The sequence below is a fragment of the Drosophila subobscura genome, chromosome A (genome assembly GCF_008121235.1).
Source record: "Drosophila subobscura isolate 14011-0131.10 chromosome A, UCBerk_Dsub_1.0, whole genome shotgun sequence".
Lineage (NCBI taxonomy): Eukaryota > Metazoa > Arthropoda > Insecta > Diptera > Drosophilidae > Drosophila > Drosophila subobscura.
The window spans coordinates 17,557,055-17,580,190 of NC_048530.1; the positions used below are offsets into that span (position 1 = coordinate 17,557,055).

General features: G+C 47.3%; 2 protein-coding genes across 10 annotated transcripts in view; one reads left to right on the top strand and one right to left on the bottom strand.

The window, feature by feature from the left end:
* Window positions 1–23,136, top strand: part of LOC117896819 — a 70,419-nt gene that overhangs the window by 27,561 nt on the left and 19,722 nt on the right. For 8 of the 9 annotated variants that reach the window (XM_034805344.1, XM_034805378.1, XM_034805335.1 and 5 more), the window contains exons 5-7: window positions 2–105; window positions 10,925–11,034; window positions 11,364–11,529. In XM_034805344.1, coding sequence (XP_034661235.1) covers window positions 2–105; window positions 10,925–11,034; window positions 11,364–11,529 — 380 coding nt within the window. Of the gene's footprint in view, window position 1; window positions 106–918; window positions 1,060–10,924; window positions 11,035–11,363; window positions 11,530–23,136 lie in introns of those variants that run through there. The other variant, XM_034805370.1, reaches the window with a different exon arrangement.
* Window positions 17,123–18,774, bottom strand: LOC117892006. The gene has a single exon (XM_034797896.1). It carries the CDS (start codon window positions 18,772–18,774, stop codon window positions 17,182–17,184), a length of 1,593 nt encoding a protein of 530 aa, XP_034653787.1. The 3' UTR covers window positions 17,123–17,181.

Sequence of the window (23,136 nt, forward strand, 5' to 3'; positions counted from 1 at the left end):
GCTATCGCGGACGTCGCGATTCATCGGCACAAATCATTGACGGCACCATCGGCACCATGACCGTGGAGACCACCAGCACTTTTTTTGACTCCAGCACACAGACGGGTAAGTCCCCAGCGAAGTTTCCCATTGCACATTTCCCATTTCCCATTTCCTATATTCAAAAAGTGCCGCGTTTCGTTTGCGAGTGTCCTGCGTGTGCGCGTCCTGCCAGCTGGTGGATGAACTGGTGGCCAAAAGCTCGACTTTAACAAAAGCTTTGGTGTCAGCTTCCAGCAGCTGGCGTGGCAGCCCCAACAGCTGTTTGTCTGCGTCGCGCGGTGCTGCCAATCTGTGTGCGGGCAACGTTACTCGGTCAAGGAGGGGCTCAGCAGGGCGGAGAGAGAGACAGAGAGACAGAGAGGGATGCCATGTCAATGGCGGCGCCTGGCCATTCCGTTATCCGTTCTCCGTTCCTTTTCCTGTTCTGCCATCAGTTGCTGTTGAAGACGCAAACGTGCCACAAGCACCAGGCAGAGAGAGTCCGCACACCCGCACTCCGTTCGAGTTCCTCGCGTTCCGAGTTCGAGTCCGTGCCGGCATCCACGCCACAGGCCAGTTCTCCCCTTTTCCCCGTCAGAGTTTGCCCATCGTAAACTGTAAATACAAATAAAAACTTTGTTGCTGCAGCCGCTCTCTGGCCCACTCCGCTCCGCTCCGCCTCGCTGTTCGCGCTCTTATCGCCTGGTCGTTCGCTCGCTCCACAGCCCGTCTGTGTGTGTGTGCGTGTGTGTGTTCCGTGTGCCACTGTGTGCGTGTATATACAATACAAACATATTTTTACACATTTTTTTTGCGGTGTGTGTAGTGAAATTTTGTTGTGAATTTTGCTTTTTTTTGGCTGGTTTTAGGCTGCTGTTTGAGCGCCAGCTCGAGTGCAGCTTCTCCGTGAGAGAGCAACCGGCAGCGACGTGGCCCAGTACGTTGACGTTGGCAGCGACGGCGTTGCGTCGCTGCGCAGCGGCCGTCGCCAGCCGTCGAGCAGCAGTGCCAGCAGCAGCAGCAAATGTAGTCGCAGCGGTTTGTATATAAATTATTCCATTCCATAACCATTCCATGACATGCGTGGGTACGAGTTCATCTCCCATCCAACGCACAACGCACAGAAACTTTAATGAATGAAAGTGCAATGTCAATGTCCTCCTGCTCTCTCTCTCTCTCTCTCTCTTTACATCCCGCTCTCTTGACTGTTATGAATGAGCTGCGAATGGAGTCCTGTATGACACCCAACAATGACAAGCCCAAACATGAGCAGCAGAGACCCAGACCCAGACCCAGACCCAGACCCAGTTACGTGCATGGCTGCCTGGTGCAACAAGTATCCTTTTCGCGGTTGCCAAGTTGCGTCAATGGACATGGCGGTAGCTAGGGGCAGGCACAGTGAGAGATGGAACATGTTGATTGAACCTGTTGCCAGACAGACAGACAGACAGCCACAGAAAGTGTCTGGCAGAGTCAGAGTCAGGGCTAATTGGGAGTGAATGGCAGAGGATTTCCCCGCTGTCTAAAACTGAGTGTGGGGCGTAGCAGTACTTGCCGCAAAATCTAGTAATTAGAGACCAGATCAAGCTGCCCCCTATCAGCACTGGGAGGGGAGTTAACTTTGGGAAAAATATGAATACCTTGGACATTGTGTCTGCTGTGGCGCCTGCCCATTCGACTCCTTTAAGTCAAAGCTGTCCATTCGAAGATGGATTACTCCGACTAATTCGGACAAACAATCCATTAGCCAAACGAAAATACGGGAATGCCAACTGACAACGAAACACAACGATAAAGGACGAACGCAGAAGACACGCAGAATAGGAAGCCACCAGGCAGATAACATTCATTTTTATAATTGCATTTTTACGATACACAAATGAAAGTGGGGGGCACATGTTGTGGCACGAAATTAATGTTAATTTATGGCCAGAAGAGACAAATGAATTTCCTCAAACCAAAAGGGGAAACACTTTTATGAACAGGATCGTTTGAACAGCAAGTGGCTCACTGATTAGTGCTCGACAATTGACAAAATGTTGCCAAAGCATATCCAAATGTTTTCTAATCCCCAATGGCATTTCCCAGCAAATGCAACTGCTAAGTTTTGAAGCTTGAGTCCCCAAAAAGGACGCCTAAGATGAGCTAAAGCCAAAGTCTCCAATTTATTTGTACCATCGCCAAATATTTATGCATGTTTTTTTCCGATTGATTGATTGCTGAGTGAATGAGTGTAGCAGCTGATGGAGGATTGGACTGACCTATCGTCGTCCCTGGCTCCCTCTCTCTCTCCTCTCTCTTACCCTTGTGCAGCTCATAAAAGAGTTCGTTGTCGAATGAATTAGCAGCAGCTGGCTGGCAGGTTCGAAAGTTTTCAAATCATTTCTGGTCATAAAATGCAAATTGCTGTGACGCCAACAGCAGCAGCAGCAGCAGCAGCGGCGGCCATAAACAGAAATCGCAGGCAAATAAAATGGAGAATATTCTCGCTGAATGACGTCTCTACCTTATGTCCCTTCGAGGGTATCAATATGTCACATTCGGTTGTTGTTTCAGTCAAACCATTGATGATGGACCTTACCTGACTGAATGCCAGCAGCAGCAGCGGGAGGCGTGGCAGCCGCACAAATGTCTAATGCCATTAACAGCTGTCACCTTCCTTAGCCTCTCGGTGGGGCCGTTCAGATATTTGACAAGCAAACGGAATACGGGCGGGGAGCGAAAGGAGCGAAAGGAGGAGAAGGCAGCTTGAGTGTCGCATAAAAAGTGGCCAAAAATAACAAGAAGCACATAAACTGAAGACAACAGCAGGACAAAACACAGGAACAGGGCCAGGGCCAGGGGCTGGCCAGAATTTGGGTCTTGGGTTGAGGCCAAATGCCATAGAAATGATAATAATAATAATAATAATAATATTGAGACAGCAGTTTAGTTTCCGTGGTAATGGCTCGCGTTTATTTGCCAAAAACAAGATGGTTGATTGTCCATTGGCCAAGGACTGACTGTTTCATGTAAACAAATTGCTGGCCGTGAATCATACGCACCGTTGTACGTCACTTCGCAGCAGATTGCACTGGATGGTCCTTAAAACACGACAAAATCAGTATATCTTATTAGAAGTACAACTCTCTACAATTGCTGCAGAGCTCAGACGATAATTGGGCGAGTGACAGATCAAAATACCAAAAGAAATGAACCCATAAATATCACATTGCGTGGCAGTTTCGCTGAAATTATGCCAAGGAGTGCTGGGACTTTCCGTGCCAAAGTTGTCTCAATTACCGCAGCACACAAATGAAATGGAATCAAGACATAATAACTCCAATTGCCATGCGAAACCCCATAAATAACTGATTGATAATTGGATTTGAAATATAATGCGCAAAACGGTGGTATAATTGGTCTGCCATATCCCACATATATCATATAACCCGCTCGTAAATCTCTGTCTGTCCAGCTGTCTGTCTGTCTGTGTTCACATGCAATCGCTGTGTGTAATTTCCACGGCATTCTCCTTGCGGCTATTTCCATAAAATCAAATTAACACACAACTTGCACAGCACGCAAAGGAAAAGTCAAGCCAAAAGCAACGACAACGAAGAAAAGCAAAGAAAATAAAAGAAAAGAATACGGAAAAACCTCGCACTAATTGAAGTAATGGAACGGGGTGTGTGGACTGGGCAAGGGGGGCTGACTGACAGTGCTGAGTGCCGAGTGCCGAGTGCTGTCCTGTGGGTGGGTGGGTCCACTGGTTGGTGGGTTAGTTTCGGCCAAGACCAGACTGAATGTTTGACTTTGGCTCAATTAACGCCAACGCCGCCGCACGGTTCGACTCGTAGATTCATTAAAATACAGCAAACACACACACACACACACACACCCACACAGACACATGTGTGTGTAGCTGGGCAAACAAAAGTTCTGTCTGTGTATTTTAGTAATTTGGATTAAACATGCCGTCCAGCGGGAACAACAGCGAGGACAATAGAAAATCACCTGAACCATTAGCCAGAGCAAGCAGCTGTGTGTGTGTTGTGTGTGTCTCTCACTTACTGTGTGTGTGTGTGTGTGTTCGTGTGCGTGTACGCTTGTGTCCCAGTCGTAGGAAAGTCGCTCTTCGATCGCCCTTGAGGCGGCATGGGCATGGGCACTCCCGTTGCCTTTGCCTTTGCCTTTGCCCCTTTGTACGCAGAAGAATGGGGGCTAACAGTGCGGATCAGGATCACGCGATTACAGAATATATTTGGACTCATTTTTGGGTATTTTCTGCAGTGTTTTGCAGAGCAGCAAGGCAATGGCTTCATCATCATCACTTACCAAAATCCATTTCTTGATGGAAGTTGGAGGCTTTCGCTTTCTTTGAGGCATTCGCTGGGGGATTGGGGGATTTTGGGGGATCAACAGTCTAAAAGTTGCAACAAAAAACGCGACAAACTATTGGCTTTCCTTATGGAAATGTTTTGAGATATTTTGCGTAGAAACTAATCTGACTTTTGAGGGGTTGATGGAGAGATTAAATAAAACCCAGGAAGCTTCACAGCTCTTTGGCCCGCAGCTCTGCCTTCATGGCTGATTACGTGCGAGAACATTTTTGATTTTCCAACTAAAACATTTTCAGAGCTAAAACAACAACCAAATTTCCAGCGTCGAATCGATGGCGGGGTGGGGCCGAAGCCTGTCAGCAAATCTGGGAAGGGCCCGATGGGGTGGGGGGTATAATAGGTGTGCGGGGACACAAAAAATGTGGCCAGAAAGGACCGCAACATGTTGTCGCTTTGCTAATTGGAGCAGACAAACGATTCTGACACCGGCAGAGGGCGGTGGGGCAGCAGGGCGAGGAGTGGCAAGTGGGGAGTAGATACTAGAGCCTGGGGAACAAGGACTGGCAAAGGAACAGGCAAAGGAAAAGGGAAAGGGAAAGGGATAGGGACTGTAGCTGGCACTGTGACGGGAGTCTGTGACTGGGACACGAAGGATGAGCATGACGTGGCATCAGATGAAAATAATTACAAAACAGTTTACTCAATAAAATTCCAAATGATTTAACTACAACAGGGAAGGGCAGACGCAGACGCAGACGCAGAGAGCAAGGACGAGAACGAGCACAAAGACAGGGAAAGTGACGGGGACAGAGACAGGATGGAGGCTGGCAGCAGCATGACGAAAACGAAAACGAAGACGAAGACAGCCAACAGAATGGGGGCAAAAGTTGCCTACACACGCACACACGCACACACGGACAGGGACACGGACACGCACAGCATTACAGGGGAGACATGAGACATGAGGAGCAGGACAAGGGGACAGGACACTTGGCTGTGTGGGGGCGTGGGGCCTTACAGCTGACATTGATTGAGCGAGGATGTGAGTGAATGGCAGAGATTGTTGGCCATTAAATGTCCCGGACCAGGTACCACGAACAGGATCAAAGCCCTGACTCACCTTGACTCCATGCTGATGCTGCTGCTGCTCAGGTGTGGGAGGAGCGCTGCTAATAGACTCGACACGCAAGTGCCTGAATGCCTGCCACGAATGCATATTGGAAGAAACAAAAAAATTTATAAAGAAGATAAGTTGCGACTGAGGAATACCCTGAGACAAGACCAGCTGGAAAATCGTAGCTTCTAACCAAACACAGCGGCCACAGGGTATTCCAAACTGAAACAAAATGTTAGAAAAGAAAAATAGAAGACAAAGAAGGAGCACACAAAATTCCTTTTTTCGGGCAACAGAAAAGTTTTTGATCAATTTTCGGTGCGTCTTCGTTGCGGCACGCAAAAACTAAATATGTAAGAAAGATTTTACACACGCACACCCTTAACCCCCATCCCCTGCTCATGTGTGGGTATCAAAAAAAGTTGCACGCTCGAAACCATTTGGAAAACTGAATTAACTTTTGTTGCACTTTCGTGCTTGGCCCATCCTGGGCTGCCCCTGTGGCACATCCTTTTATGTGGCCAGAAAATCTACATGTGAACCGACAACCCCACACACCCACACACCCACACTTTCCACTTTCTACTTTCTTTTTAATAATATGTATTCTTTGGGCAAACAAAAGTTCTTTATGCAAATTGCCTGGCTTAGAGCAGCAGCTGTGGGGTGTGGGCCGGCAGGTCCTCGCTTCTGCAATAGATTCACACAATTCTCTCCCTCTTCCTGACACTTAAGTGGCGTCTGGGGTGCGAAAGTTTAGCCAGGGTCTAATTCGTGTTCGGGGGATTCAACTTGCAACTTGCTTCATGTCGATTTCCCATTGAAGGGACTCTCCCAGGCTAGGGGCTTCATATTGATAAGTACTTGATGGAGAATTTCACTTTAATTGGAAACCATTTCACAGCTCTCGCAGCACTCAAACCGTTCGATGTGCAATCGCATTTACACTTCTCCTTTTTCCTCCCTGGTGCTGCTACTCCTCCGCTTTTTCTCTTATTTTCTCAGTCATGCAACAAGTGCGTGGCTGCCGCGTCTCCTGTTTATAAATCAAATTTGCGGTGCTCCCCCCAAAAATTAATCACAGCTCCTGCCGTGCGTCCACTGAGCCCTAAATCCATTTGCCGTCGTCTACTGTCGAATGGTAGCCCCAGAAATACATTTTGTTTGCCTGCACATGTGAGGAGAATTTATGGGCATGGTTGCCCACTGGCTTATGGAGCATTTAGTCGGCGGCAGCGAAACATTTTTGCGCACGTTAATTCCATTAAAAGCCGCATTATGCGCGCCTCACGTTGCCCCAGCAAAAGTCGAAACATTTTACGTGCCGACTTTGCAATTTATGTGGCATGCCCCTCATGTCTTCTATTATTTTCGCGCTCGCTCTCTTTGCCAGTGAGGTTTTTATTTACATTTTGAGTTTATAATTTTGTTAGTTTTTTAGTTTTAATTTTATTTTAAGTTTTTGCCGCTTTTTTTTTGCAATTTGTTTTATAAAGAAAGGGTTTTATTTACTTTTTGGGGTTTAGTTCCTTTTTTTTAGCATTTTTGTATTGTTAATTGTTTTTAAGCTTTTTTTAAGAGGTTAGGTTTCTATTTTCATATTTGGATTTAGTTTCTCTCTTTTGGCTGTATTTTGTTTTATTTTTTATTTTTTTAATTAAAAAACAATTATTTTTTGCATTACATTTTTTTTAAATTAATTTGTTGTTTGACGTCTGAGCGTGTCGTCGTAATGGAATAATGCAAGTCCAGGGTCCTCCCAAGTCCACCCTGAGCAGCGCGCTTGGAGCAGCGCAGGATGAAGCATATTTAATGTCTGATTGCTGTCATGCAATGCCGCAAACTTTCATGATTCGGGAGTCATGCTTTGGACCCCTTGGTCAGCCCTTTTGCTATCGTGTCATTCAACCATCAGCAGGGCACTGCAGCCAAGCGCACCAAGGGTTTGGCTGTGTGTATGTTTGGGGTCGATTATGGTCCCTGTTGACCCATAAATACTCACGTACAATACACCCAAGGCGGGGCCGATGACTCTGCTTGGCCACCCTGTCAGTGGTGTTCGACTCGTTGGCCTGTGACCCACATGACCCACGCTGCCCGTCATAAAAGGACATGCACTTTGGGGTCGCCAACTGGCCAACTGGCCAACTGGACAACTGGCTGTTGCTGTGGACAGCAATTTGCGTAAATGATATGCTTCAATTTAATTGCACTGCACTAATCAGCAGCGGAGTGGAAGAGGAGTGGAAGGAGGACAAACGACAAAACTGACGGCTGTCCGTCCAGTCGCCAGTCGCGACAGGCTGTGGCCTCGAGTCCCGGCTCTTATCCGCCGGGCTAATGACAGCTTACTGTCAGCGATAATTGAACAACAGTCCAACAGTCACCAAACAACTGACAAACAGGCAGTGCTGTGGGCGTGTATGGGGATGGGGATGGGGCGCTGGTTTCAGCTTACTTAAGATCCTTGTCTGTGGATAAAGTTGACCATTTATAATGGCCACTCGACTGGCAGTGCAACCCCGCCTTTGGGGCATTGTCAGCAGACCTTGAAAGTCCCTGAGAAATCATAGTTGAAAGCAGCTGAGGCTAGTTCCCCCCTTGCACAGTACAGTGGTACAGTTGCAGCAAAAGGTTCCACCCCAAAGAGTAATTGCATTTCTCATTAAGCAAAAGTGCCACAAGGCGGAAAAGGGAATCAATCCCCGCTACTCATTATGGGTAATACGCGTTTTGAAAATGTTGTGTGGCAGCTGTTTGTGGAGAGGTACAATTACAGGTACAGTTGCGTCAAAGGGTTGACCTGCTTCAAAGCAGAATTTCTCTTGGGGCAATGCACCGGCAGGGGCAGAGGCAGGGGCAGGGGCAGGGGCTCATGCAACCCCTAAGCTAGTGCACCCCCTCTCCCCCCTTTGCTGTTACCACTCTTCCACTCTATAATTTTAATGAAAGTGCATTGAAAGGGCACGTTGCCGGGTTGCCTGGCTGCCTGGCTGCCTGGTTGGTTGCCCTCCAGCATCCTCCTCGTTTCGGCGTGGCATCCAATATTATTTACGCTCAATTAAGTTAGTGCACCCCACCCCAAAGCACCCCCAACCGCCCAGCACCACTTGATCTCTGCTAAACAAATTGCATTTGGAGTCACTTCTGGGCCTGCTCCAACATTTCAGTGGCAAGTGTCTGCTGGCCTGCCATTGTCTGACAATTGGCACGCCCCCAGCCCCAGCCCCAGCCACCCAGCCACCCAACTCGAGAGTGCCTAACACGAGCCATTAAGCAGCCATTGTTTTGGACTAGCTTCACGAAAAGAAACCCCCGAGAGGCAGGAGGCAGGCGAAGGCAAAAACTTAACGCTTGATTTCTGCACTAAAAACCTGAAGTTTTCAATTCTTTTGGGTCATTAGTTGGTAATTTATCAAAGTCAGGAATTTCTCCCTTCTCCAGAGCGCAGATGCAAGGTTGCCCTGCGGCGGCAGCTGTCATAAAAGCAAATTGGAGGGAACACAGAGTTGCACAGAGAGAGGGAGAGATAGAGAGGGGGAAAGGGGGAGAGAGATCTGCTGATGCTATAAGGAGCAGCTGTGGCTCCTCAACCCTTGACCAGAGATCTTTCTGTCTGCCGAGCGAGACTACAAAGAGAAACAAAATTATAGCCAAAGGTGCAGCTGCCTACGCGCAGTTATTGCTCTCTTTCCCCGCGCCCTCCCTCCCCGTGGCATGCCGCAGCAAGCGACCAACATTTTGTCGTCTTTCAATTAGTCAAATTTTGGTTGCAGCTTCTGGCAGCTCCGCCAGCAGCGTAAATATGATGATGGTCCATTAAATTAGAACAGTTGTTGCCCCGCCACCGTGCCCCTGCCATTGCCAGCTTGCAGCTGAAGTGAACTCCATGCTGGCTGGCTGGCTGACTGGCTGGCTGGCTGGCTGGCTGGACATGACATGACATTGCTTTCGAGTACTTTTCTGCTGGCATTCCTGTTGCGCATTTCAGTCTCTCAGCACTGCACATGACAATGCAATTCGGTGCACTTTATGGCCATGCATAGCACACATTTGTGGCCCCTTCTAGTATCTCCGGGTGGACATTCATTGCATTAGTTTGTTGCTTAGTTCGCCGGCTGGTGCCGGCAGACCAATTAGGTGCGGAATGCCATGTCAGAGTCTCTCTCCCAGTCGAGTTCATTAATGCAAAAATATGCGCAAAGTTTCGACCAGAAACGGTTCGAATGGAGTGGAATTCCTTGGAAAATGGCTGGCTCTGGTCAAGGCCTGCCGGCATGCCTGGCAGCTGGACATATGTAGGGGCAAAACACTTAAAAAAGAGACTCAAAATAAGCCACAAAAGGCTGAGAGATTTACCTATGTACATATGTATGTATCTATCCTCGAAGTACGCAATAAAATGTATTGCGCATACGCCCAGCGTGCAGCCGAGTGAGGGAGAGAGCGGGAAGAAGGATCACCAGCCAAGCAAGTTTTGGGTCAACGCTGGCTCCGACATGACATCGCCATGCCGTGCCATGACATGTAAATAGATTTTCCGACGCTGATCCCGGGTGTCGCTTGGCGCAGCCAGCTGGCCGGCTCTCATAATGTATGGATGTTCCGGTTGCCTGATTCATTTAATTATGATTTCCGCTCGCTACCCCAAAAAGGGGCAGAGCCCGCGGAGCACACATGCTCATTATGGTGGCAGTCACTTGATTGCCACTGCCCTGACCAGCACACAAAAATGTGGGGCACAGCAAAGTTTGAATGCTCTTTGGATTTGAAACAAGTCCTCAAATGTGCGCCAAGAAATTGTTGAATTTAATCAATTCATTTACCCGTTCAACTGGGACTATTCCCAATATTTGTATTTGTTTTTGTGGGTAGCCAAAGCAAAAACTCTCGGACTGAGACTCGATCTTTCTCTGCTTTGTTGTGGTAAGGGCATACATGAGGCATGAGGTTGAGGCATCTTTTGCCCATTCATCAACTCAACAAGCAACAATTTTGTGCCACTCTCTCGCTCGCTCTTTGTGGTGGGCTGGCAGCGATATCCTTTTGCAATTTGCTTGTATTAGAAACTCATTTCCGTTTGTAATTGAGTCGCTCCAGCAGTCTATTGTGTGTGTCGGACGTAGCCGCATACTCCAGCCGGATTTCCCCAGGCATCCATATCATCCATCCATCCATCCATCCATCCATCCATCCATCCATCCATCCAACCATCCTTCCTGCATATTTGGGTTATGTATATGCAAATTAATGGCAATATTTGCTTTGAAATTTTGCCGCTGACTAACATTGTTCGTGTGTGTGTGTGAGGTTTCGGTTTCGGTTTCCCCATGCCCCATCAGCATTCCCCATTGGTATTCGCATTCATATCGGTAACGGTAACGGCATATTTGATTGATTTGTGGAAATGCATTTGCGGCTGGAATGTTCCTGTTTTGATCTATTTGCCATTTCGATGCCATTACAGAGCCATCGCCGCTGTACGACAACAACCACTACCATGAGGAGTGTCTGCGGTGCAACTCGTGCGGCTTGAATCTCACAGGACCCAACCAGAAGCGCGCCAGGAGGTTCAAGGTACGTACACAGTCACACTCCCACGCTCCCACGCTCCCACACTTCATCTTTCCCCATTTCATCTCATCTCATCTCATCTCGCATGCAGTTGCTCATTTCGGGCTCGCCATAAAAGTGAACTCATTATGTGGCAAATGATGCACGGCTGCCACAGCCACAGACACAGCCACAGCCAGTCACACTGCATGTGGCAAGTGGCTTAATCAAAATTCACATTACACACATCTCATCGCAGCCAAATGAACTCACAAATAAATCATTTAGCGATGAGCAAAGTGCTCTACCGCATCTGTCTCCTGCTTTCACTTTTTCCTCATTTTCCCCTACAGAACCAGATCCTGTGCGACCTGCATTTCGCAGACGTGGCCCTAATGGAGTGCTCCGATTTTATGCAGCAGCTGCGTAGCTTCAAGCCCCAATCGCTCGGCTGTGCGGTGGCGCGACGCAAGAGCTCCACGACGTTGATATTCCCATTGCCTCCGCAGGCATGTTCAGGTATGTAGGCGCACATTTTATTAGAGCCCAAAAGCGGCGCTGCCACGGCGCACTGACACTGCCATGCGATGAGACTTTTGCGTGGAGCAACACTTGGTCCTGTGCCCCGCTCCCGAATAACCCGCACAAAGGCACTCTATTGGGGCATATTCGTTGGGGGTTTCTTTGGCCATTAGCTGCAGATTGTCTAACATATTTTATTACACAAATGAGAGCTTTTATGGCACTCCAAAATGATTATTCACAAATTTGGAAATGATGCCCAGATTTTGTGGCAAGTGCAAAAATTTGATGTTTTATTTTGGAGTTTTGGGCCTCTACAGGGTACTTATGACTCGATCACATGGCGAAACTCTTTTCAACTTTGCTTCGGCCTTTTTTTGTTTTGTTTTTATTGTGTGCATGTGGGTGAGTGCGAGTGAGAGAGTGCATATGTGTGTGGGTGTGTGGGTGTGTGTGTGCGCGCGTATCCGAGCTGGCGGCGTCGTCATTATAATTCAAATGAGATTTGCGCGCACAGAAATCTACACACACGCACTTAAAGAGTTAGGCAGCAAAGAGGAGAGAGAAGAGAGTGGAGAGTGGAGTGTGTGAGAAGGAATAAGGAATAAGAAAGAGGACAGAGGAGAAGCGGAGAGAACGGAACGGAACGGGACATAACAGAGCTGAACAGATGCGGAGCAGGACAGAGCCACGTCTACAAGTTGGAGAATGTTTGGCATTTTGCATAATAAAGTTCTTCAAACATATTTGACGTTCGGGTTACGCAGACACACACACACACACACACACAAAAGCACACACTAAGTTAGAGAGAGAGAGAGAGAGAGATATAGTCGCTGACATAAACTTTCAATTCGGTTTTCATTTCACTTTCTCTGCGCTTCTTCCTCTTCTACTTATTTTCCGCATTCGCCAAACGATCTAATTAAAATCACAACAACAGAACCAAAAACAAAACAACAAAAAAATGAAGAAAAGAAACAAAAACAAAAACAAAAATGAAAGAAAGAAAGAAGAACAAAAAAAAGCGAAATGCTGAACGCAGAGAGAGGCCATGAGCATTTCTTAACATTATTTATCAGTCAGTCAGTGTGCCAAATTCCCATATGTATGTACGTATGTACATACATACATATGTATGTATGTGTGTGTGCGTGTGCGTTGAAATGCAAAGTTTATTAACGGGATTTTTATTGCGAAACTTTTGGCGGGCGGGCAGACATTCTCGGAGGGTCATGTGGGCCGCGCTTAACGCTCAATTCCGTTTGGCGTCCGTTTTAATTACAATGTGCCGAAATGTACACGAAGGCGGCCTCGACTGTGTCAGCCGAGGCAGTAAAGGGCTGAGGCAACACACCACAGCGCGCTGTGCTCGGCTAAAGGTTGGGCTCTGGGCTGTGTTGGCCAAATTGATTATCGCTAAGTGAAGCTGCTGGTAGTCCAAAATAACGCAATTAACTCGGTCAACTCGCTGATGAACGAGCGAAAGCGCACTCTTCCATAATTGATGGGAGTGCGAGACCCAGAGTGAGTGCCGACTCACGGGAAGCATTTCGGAAGCAAAGTGTAGAGCAGCAGCAGCAGCAGCGTGAGTACAAACCATTTGATGGCAGTATTACCAGAGATCTGCATGACAACTCTCCCTGCACTGGCATTGCAGTTGACTGACTTTTACGGGCTTATTGCTATGTGACTTGCAGCTGACAAGCTCTGATTTCCATACAACTATTTGACCTTAGCTCAGTTGAGCGGCTGTCAAAGACTGACTGCTGCAAAGCCCGGCACAGGCACAGACCCAAGACACACACACGCCTCATCCCGTATTAATGGGAGCGGCATTCGAAGCGACATTAAGTGCACTCGGCTAAAAGTGATTTGATGCGTGTCACATTCAAGTGCAAGTGCTGCTTAGCAACGACAGGCGCACAGTTGTTGTGTACACGAGAGGGATGACTGTACGTGAACATTGTGCAAACTTTTGCTTCCCCCTGATCATTCTTAACATTATTTCAAGCAAACTCAAGGCTTGACGGAAGCAAACGCACAAAACTCTAGCCATAACCTGATGCACAGATGCATATCCACCGACTCGTACAGATATCAAGTTCCCTTAAAGCTGCTGCCTGAAGCCCGAAAAAGGGCTCTCGGCGGCCATAAAATAGATTAAATAAATACAGTAAATAAATCATTTAGCGTCTCAGAAGTATAGCGGCATATGTACATTTGTATGTACGTTCCCCACGTAGGCGTACATTGAACACGTTTATGGCCGGAATCGCGCAGTCGAGTTATAAACACGTATTATGGCGCCGTATTCCCAAATAAATGCGAGAGAGCCCAAAGATGCTCCCCCCGTGTGTGTGTGCGTGTACGTGACAATTAAATTTATGAAATAATATATACAGAGGCCATAAAAGGACCAAAGGCGCTGCCCAAGACCGAGACAAAGTCCATGTCCAAGTTAAAAAGTCACGGCGTTCACGGGGTCGCTGCTCTCCTCCGCTCCTCACGAATTATTGCCCCAGAAATGGGCGCGTGACTGCCACGAAGATGCTGCCAAGTTGGGCCATTAGCGGATGCCAGGCAATTCCAGGATATCCCTGCCAAAGGACAAAGGCTTGCCGTCGGATAATGCGTAGATGATGCCCTCAGAATGAGGCACAAAAACTGCGCTGCAAAAATTGAACATTAAATTAACTCTGAATTCAAATTAAAAGCGAGAATTATCCTCTCATTTGTTATTTTGTTACAAAAAAAAACCAAAAAAACGAATTCAAAATCAATACGGTATTAATTTACATTATTTGTTACACACGATAATAATTATGATGCATTTAATTGGCAGAGCTTATGCTGTGGCAATGGCAGCGATTAAGGTGCAATTAAGACTAACAAGTACATATATGGCTTTTTGTTGTTTGTTAGCGACAAGCTAAGTTTGAATGTTGCTGAAATGCAAACACAAATTCAGCAAGAGCTCGAATATACAGTTTTGCATCACAAGCTTTGGTGCTCGCGCAGCCGAAACAAACACAAACACACTGCACCCACATTGCTGCCTAGCTGAGCTTAAAGCTCTGCCATCGATCAAGCATGTTTGTTTTTGTAGCCGCATGCTGATTCGGGTCCGCTTTCAGGTAGCGTATTTCCACTCTCGCGGCGGCTCTCTCTCTCTTTCTCTGTCTCTCTCTCTCTTGCCGATCTGCTTGGTGGTGCTCTGCTCTCATCTGTGCGCGCTCTTTGGCGTTCTTGCTTTGCGCTCTGCTTTAATCTATTCTTTTTGAGAACTTATCAAGTTCGTCTTCAGCAGCTGCACTTAAGTAAGTGCGATTGGTCCCTAACTTCTTTGCCAGCATACTGCCTGGCACTTCATAATTATGACAGCATTTATCAGCAATATGAGACATTCATAAAAACTGGAGCTAACTTGTTCTCCTACTTCCTATCATGATTTTTACAGCTCTGTTGAAATGCAGACACATTAATTTGGGCACCGCTCTCGCTGCCAATAATCTGAGGGCTTAATTTCCCACCAGCGCCCGGGGCCCGTGCCGCCAATGCCTTATTCAGGACTCTGTCATCTCGACTGGTCATAAATTTGGCATACCGTGTACCTGCCGAGACATTTACATTTTAATATGCATTATTAGCGGGATAATTGTTTGAGAATATTGCCCAAGAATAGATAGGCTACCAGTCATGGGGGGTTGTGGTGGCCCCCGTCCCAGGCAGCCATCAATTTGTCACTTTGCCATTTTGTACTGTAAACCCCAGCCCCGATTGTCATTTGTGCCATAATAAATTCAAAAGCCCCTCCATGAAAAGCAGCAAAAAAGAAGAGGCAGACAAAAATTGTCGCGCACTTTTAACGTTCATTTGTCAGCTCGGTTTTTGGTTCCCCGTGCCCCGTGCCACGTGCCACGTCTCCACTCCCACTCCACTCTCCATTGTATCCACGAGTATTCGTGTCGCGGGGCTAGGCCATCTCTTTGTTTGCCAATTTTAATATTTTAATATGTCCTGGCACGCATTTTGTCTCTCATTTTGTTTGGTGAAAAATGATTTCAATTTCTGGGTTAGTGTTGCGTGGATTTCGTGGATGCATAGAGCTATCCATTAAGGCCAACAGCCAACCAGTCAGCCCCACCTTGGCCCTACTTTGTTTGCCCAGAGACAATTAATTAAACAAAAGGCAAAGGAGCAGCAACCAGTTCCCAGGAGCTTAAGCAGCTGCAAAAAAGCAAAAAAGCAAAAAAGAAGTGAAAAAAATCTCTGCTCGTTGCAGTTGGCAAATGAAATTTCCCCATACACTCACTGGGATTGGAGTGTTGTGCAGATTTCTCAGGGATTTCTCTTATGACTTGTACAGTTTTTTGCCTTAACTTTTGACTCAAGTTTTTGCTCCTGCTTTGGCTCCAATACTTTTAATTAAGAATGGGAGAGACCACAAAGTCTTGCGGAAGAGTTACCTGGCGGCTAGCCGAGGGTTCTTGTCCCCTGCAACGCTTGCGGCACTTGGCCAAAAAGTTATACCACAAAATGCCACTCAAATTGCAACACCACACAACTTTAAAAGCTAAGCAGAAGGCAAGGAATGACCAGAAGATGCTCAAGGATGCCACTCACTGTGAGACAGCGAAGGAGTCCTTTAAAGCTGTGCGGGAAACTGCCAGAGATGCTTGCTTGCATTCATTTGCGAGTACTCGTAATGCCCAAGTGAATAATCCCAGCCATAATCACGATCCCGTTTGCCATTGCCATTGCCACGCCACGCCACGCCACGCATGGACGCTCCACGTACATTTTCAATGGGGGGTAAAACAATGAAAATTGCATCACAGCTCGCACTTTAATCTTTATGAGCTTCACTCAACTCTAATGAAAAAGTGAGGGCAGGGCTACTGCAGCCACAGCCACTGCCACTGCCACTGCCCGGGCCACCAGCTAGATTTCCATTCCTCCGTTTCAAAGCAGAGCCAGAACCAACAGCAGGGCCAGAAACCGAGCTCTCAGCAGCAGCTTTCATAAATTCCTGATTTTGTTTGTTCGCATTTGTCAAAGGTGCACCACTGCGGAGGCACCACTGGGCGCTGGGGGATGGTGGGTATCCGTATCCTAGCAGCAGGACTGGGAAATTCAATTTCTTTGCTTACACAAAATGAAAAGTTTTCCAGCTCGGAATGTGCCAAGTAATTTGGCATCAATTGTCGGGCCTCTCCCCTTGGCAAAAAGGCAAAAATCAAAAATGAATTTGAATTTGAGTTCGAATTTGATTTTTGTTTTTGTTTGGGTTGCTCCTTGGATGCATTTTGTGTGGCTTCTTCGGTTCCCCATTGAACATTTTTGCATGTTGCTAATCCTCTGATTGATGGGGTCCGAGATGGGGGGCCAGCCTTTTCACCACAACTTTTGTCGCACAATGCCAATAAGCAATTATTGGACTGCTGACGTGGCAGCACCTCCACACCTCCACACCACCCACTCTGGTGGCACGTGGCACGTGGTTACACGGCACACAGACAGGTCAGCTCAGGTCAGGGCATGGCAGGGCAGGGCGAAGCACGTAGCTCGACACACAAATGTAAGCCTCTTAAATATACGAAAAGCAATTAAAATATAATCAATATGCGAGTGCCCTGCCACCGGCTCCTATGTCCAGCCAAGTCGGCGATGAATGTCGAGGGAGTTACGCAGCAGCTGTTCCCTGAAGCGCAGGATATTATCATCCCGCACCGGAGTGGGACGCGTGAGCGTTGCCAGATCATCCACGTGACGGTAGTGCTGCATCTGGCCGAAGTGCACGGGCACATCCATGGGGCCGCATGACTCGCGCCAGTGCAGGGGAAAGTGATTGTGTGTGAGGGTCACATACAGCGGACTGTGCAGGCACTTGATGGCCGAGTTGGCATCCAAATGCTCGGCCACACGTGTCACATGCGACAGCATGTAGAAGTGCTGAGGCAGCGCCGGATCCGCCGCCAGCTCCTCGGGGAAGTACACATTCCGGAAGCAGAAGCTCGTGCGCTCAGTGCAGTTCACGTCGAATCGCTGCAGCTCCTGCAGCAGCAGCTGGTAGCTCTGCAGCTCGCCCAGCGGCATGATGACCTCGTCCACATCGAACACACCCAAGTAGTCGAACTCGTACATGTTCCGGTACAGGCAGTCGTTGTACATGAGCACCTCGGTGAGGCGCGAGCGCAGGCCCCAGTGCTCTGGCAGCTCAGCCAGCAGGCGATGCTGCCGCAGCTGCAGCAGCCCGTCCACCTGCGAGTAGTGGGCCAGGGTGTGCGATGTGTTGGCGGTGAGCTGCCCGATGTCGTAGGCCACCACCCGCTCGACGCCCAGCAGTCGCAGCAGCTCCAGCCACTCCACCATCCGGGCGGACATGTCGCGATCCGGGAAGTCAAGAAACTTGACACAGACGCCGGTGCGCAGTCGCTGCTGGGTGCTGGGCGGTGGCCGTGGTCGCTGCGACACTTCGGCATTGACCACGACGAGCGCGTTCCGTGCTGGGGCGCAAGGGCTGCCGAAGACCAGCGACACCAACTGCGGCACACGAATGTCGGGCTCTGGCACCACACAGCTGAGCATGGTGGGGTAGGCAACGCCGGCCACATTGCCCCAGACATCGTACCAGCCCACCTTGGTGCTGCTGACGGGCACCAGATCCGGCTGGCCACCGTCCGCGTACCACAGCTGGCAGTGGGCCTCCGGATGAGGCCCCTTGACGGTGGTCACCATCGCCAGCACCATCACCTCGGGCGCCGCCGGCCTGCAGTCGTAGTAGGCGCCAAAGAGGAAGTAGCTCAGATTGCCCGCCACCACCCACTGGAAGTCCGGGTTCTTGAACACAAAGTCCTCGTAGCGCGGAAACGGCGCACACTGGTGGCTGCGTCGTGACCCTTGTGCCCAGTGATGCTTTCCGTTCTCGCGAAGGATAGCCTCCAGATCCGTGGCCACCACCACCGGCGAGTCCACAGGGGAGTCCACAGGGGAGTCCACAGGGGAGTCCACAGGGGAGTCCACAGGGGAGTCCACAGGGGAGTCCACAGCGACATGCACTTTGGGTACAGCAGTCTCTCTCTTCAACTGCTTCTCCTGTGAGGGGTGACCCGCCAGGGACTTGGGGCTGACCATCAACGAGCTGGCGACGAGCAGCTGCTGAATGACTAGGAGCAGGGCCAGCGTCCCAGCCACACAGATGAGCGGCGTACGCCAGGCGCGCAGCAGCTTGAACACCATTCTGGAGCCCATCCAATAGGCTTCTGGCGCGATGCTCCACTCGGCATAGAACTTAAGCGTTGCCGGCTCTCCCCTCTATGCTCTTTTACCTGCTGACAGATAACAAACTAATAGTCGAGCATTCACAAGAGATAAGATAGCGAGGGAAAACACACTTTGGAAAATTAGAAATTTCTGAAGCGAAGTTTCAACAACTAATAGAAGAGAGCAGATCAGTGCCGAGAGATACGAGCTCGACTTGCCTGTTTTCTGTAGGGCAACCAATGTGGGCCATATATGTATCTCGTACCTCGTTCGAGTTCCGGTACACTTTTAGGACATTAAATTATTGAAATGTACAGAAAAAAAGTGCCTGGTTTTGTTATATTTTTATTGAGATTAAAATATTTTTCAATCATTTATTTTGCCCATAGAGAGGAAATTGAAGTGTCTTCAAGTGTGGAAATATTAACGTTGAAGCTTAGAAATTTTTCAGCATTTCAACATAATTTAATTATTACACTTTGCGACAAATGGGAACTTTTCCAGTGTACTTTTCCTAAGAAAACAATTAGGTTGCTGGCAGCGTGAATATCCTGAGCAAATGATGCGTTTAATAATTATTAATTGCTTTTTAAACTTCAATCAAATTAAGCTATTTTATTTGTACCATGTTTTGTGTTTAGAAACCGAAAATGTAATTGCATTTTGTCCATTCAATTTGTACTCTTAATCTCTTATTCCAAGCTTGGGAAATGAATAACCGATTTATGGCTCTGGCTACCGTTCCAGCAGCAAAAGCAACCAAAATACTCAGCCTGTACACAACGTGCTCGAGAATATCGTTTCAATTACGCAGGATACACGTATTATATTTCATTGGCTAGTCTTTTCCAAGCTATTGGCTCTACTGGCAAAAGTTTTCATTCAGATTAAGCCACACACACACACACATATCGAGAAAAGTGGCTCATACTGCTCCAACTGCTGCTGCTCCTTCTGACACTTTTGCGCCTCCTAACAAGCGGCAAACAAGCCAAGTCCATGGCTGAGACATTATTATATACGTCAGAGCCAGAGTCAGAGTCGCAGTCAGAGGCCGTGTGTCGACGTGGCGTTAACTTGCCAATGCCCAAAACCGACAGAATGACAAAATGACAAAAGCAGTTGCCGACAGACCCAACCCGACCCGACCCGACACGACCGGGGGTTGTGCCTCAGTGCCTGCGGTCGAATGCTTGGAAAGGGAATAAGGAGCTGCCAGATCCGGAGGCAGCAGCAGCAGCAGCAGCAGCACCTGCATTAAATTATTGATTCGATTTCGCGCGCGGTTCGCTTTTATTGTGGGCGACGATTTCGTTTTTTCTTTCTTTCCTTTTTCTGAATGAATTGTAGCCGCCGCTGCCGCTGGCATTGTCAAAGTTCTGCGGCCAGCCCTTACTCCCCATTACGCACAACCCCTCTTGGGCGCGTCGCCCACTGTCCCACCTATGTATGTATTTATGTGTGTACATAAATATGTATATGTGTGGATATGTATGTAAAGGCATTCGTACAGTGTCTGTCACGTTGCCCTTCCAATTTCTCACGTATGTGTGCGCTGCCACGCCCCAGAAACAACACAACAATAACAGGGAGGTGCGCCATAAACGACATAACGACCAAAAGATACCCGCTACACCACACAACAAATAGTTGCAGAATGTACGTGGAATCGATCTTCGAGGCAATCGGTGGAGAAGTTCGATACATATTGGGATTCTTCAAGAGAACTACTCGAACTTTAGGCTCTGTTTTTGTATCCCTCAAGGAGCCGAAAAGTATTTCTTCTGTGTCTACAAACACCGTATACCCCGGGTCGCTGCCAGTAACAGCCAGGGAAAGCCAACAGGCAGAGCACTTCCTTGTGTGCGAGCACTTCCTTGGATACATAGATATCTATGCACATACATACACACTACATATGTATGTACATATGTATGTATTTATGTATAGTTTATGTATATGCAGCACTACTACTCGCACTCGCATAGTCCGTGTCTGACAAACAAGACATAATCAATCACTTAACCCGAAAACGCACACCAAACGTTCGTTTCAATTAAAGTTTCGTTTTCATTCACTTAGTCCCTGGGCTGGGGGGTGGTACGACGAGCCGGATTAGGGTGGAGTAGGCGCACACAAGCATACCTACATATATACATACACTGAGCGAAATAGCACCCATATGATGCCATAATCATTGGAAATGGGTGCGATGAATGAGGTCGAAAAGTGCCCAATGATGAATGTGTTTTCCCCTTGACACCAAATTACCCGCAAGTTCATCCAAACCTTGGAAAAAAAGCGATTAATTTCGTTACTGTAAATGAATATGCAATAATTGTGTTGTTGGAGTCCATTTCTCAGTATCCATACTGCATTCAATGACTGAAATTCAATGCATATTGGACGAGTATGCAGATATTTTTCACCATTTGCAATTCCAATTACAATTCCATGGGCATTCGACTCTTGGGTATGCGAAATACGACAGTAATTGTACATAAATATGTACATATGTATGTAAGTACATACATGTTGTAAATATGTATTTATGTAATTGCTCATTCCGAACGAGAGCGAGCTTCATTAACATTCATATTCACATTCAAATTAACATTCACAATTTCGTGGTGAATGGTGCCAAAATGTTCGTTTTAAATTTCTTATATTTTTCATTTGCAAAATTTTGTTATTTGTAAGATTTATTTATATTTTCAAAAATATTTAACTGCGGTTTTTTCATTTAAACATTTTCTCAGCGTTTTCTAGACGTGTATGCTAAAAGAAGGAAGGAAAATGGAATATCTTTGATTTCGCTTTCGCTTTATACATATTTATGTATGTACCTACATATATGGATGTACATATGTATGTACATATGTTTACATTGTGTAAAAGTTTGTGGTTGCTTCCATCGCTGCTCATTCGCGACGGAAGCTTTCAATTTCCGATTGCAGCGCCTCACTGGGAATGGGTGGTCCCGGGTCTAGTTCTAGCCCATACCATTCATAATTCGCATATCATCGTGGAAGTATGGGAATGGGTTTCGAATTGCTCTTAGAGAAATCACAAAAATCTGTTGCTCATTGCTGTTGATACGAGTGTATTTTGCCGTTTCCGTTTTTTCCCTGTTCCCTGTTCCCTGGTTGCTGTTGCTGTAATTGAAGCAATGACGCACGCAAAATTCATTCAGAAAGAGAGTCCTCACCCCGGGCCCTGCTTCTACAGCCCATCTGCGAGCTTACTCGCTCGAAAGTAATTTGTTTTCATGCGATGGCTGATGGTCTGTTCTGGACATGGATATATAAAGAATAATCCAAGACGAGGGGTGACATATCCTTTCAATGATGACGCGATTGCAGTCCCAGCTTTTCAAGAAGAACCCTTTTTCACGAGCTTTCACAGGGACAGAGATACAGAGATACAGTGAGAGGGGTAGGGTATGGGGAGATCTGAGTACAGGCGCCAAGGGCCACCTGATCTGCTCTCAAATCACATTTTGTCGCACATTTAGCATAATTTAGCACTTCATTTTGCCTGGCCAGGCCAGGCCAGGACAGGGAGAGCAAAAACCGCGACAGCTGCCTTGCAAAAGTTTTCAACACGCACAAACTCCCAGCCAAGCCACGCCTCCTCCTCAGGATTCGGAACTAAGGAGCAAATTGACACACCAAAAAAAAAAACCCAACCTTTGCTGCCAGAAACAGGATGTATGGAATATGTGTGTTGGCATTAGGTTGCAAAGTGATTATGATGCCCAAGGGCAGAAGGTGGAAAGGCCGAAGACGTGCCAGACGACAACCATGACAACTCACAGACATTATCTCGCCTCGCAATTCCTCGTAGAGTGGTAAGGGAATGGTGGAAGCGGATCCCACGCCCGATTGTCAGAGACAACAATCCCGAATTCCACCTGCGATGAGACGAATCTCAACATCAAAAGTACACAAAACACGCAGTCGTCCACGTGGTTACCTGTACTACAACTACAACTACAATACATACATTAATGTGTATGTACATACATATATTTAAAAGTACATACATCAGCTCTTTACCAAGCTCCCACAACAACAAAAAGTTAAACCAAAGAAAAGAAGAAAGAATCTCTCACAGTTTTTGTCGTTTGCAAAATCACGAATTTGCAGGCAATACTCGTATTTACTTGAATGATGCTTTGAATGGATTCTCTTTTCAAGATTTATCTTTCAATAAACTCCAAGTTTACGTTACACAGTGGATGAAATGATGCAAACAGCAGTAATGGTTAAATGATCGTTAGAGTTAGAGTATGGCTTAGATGAGATTTGATTATATTTATTTGGCTACGCTGCCAAA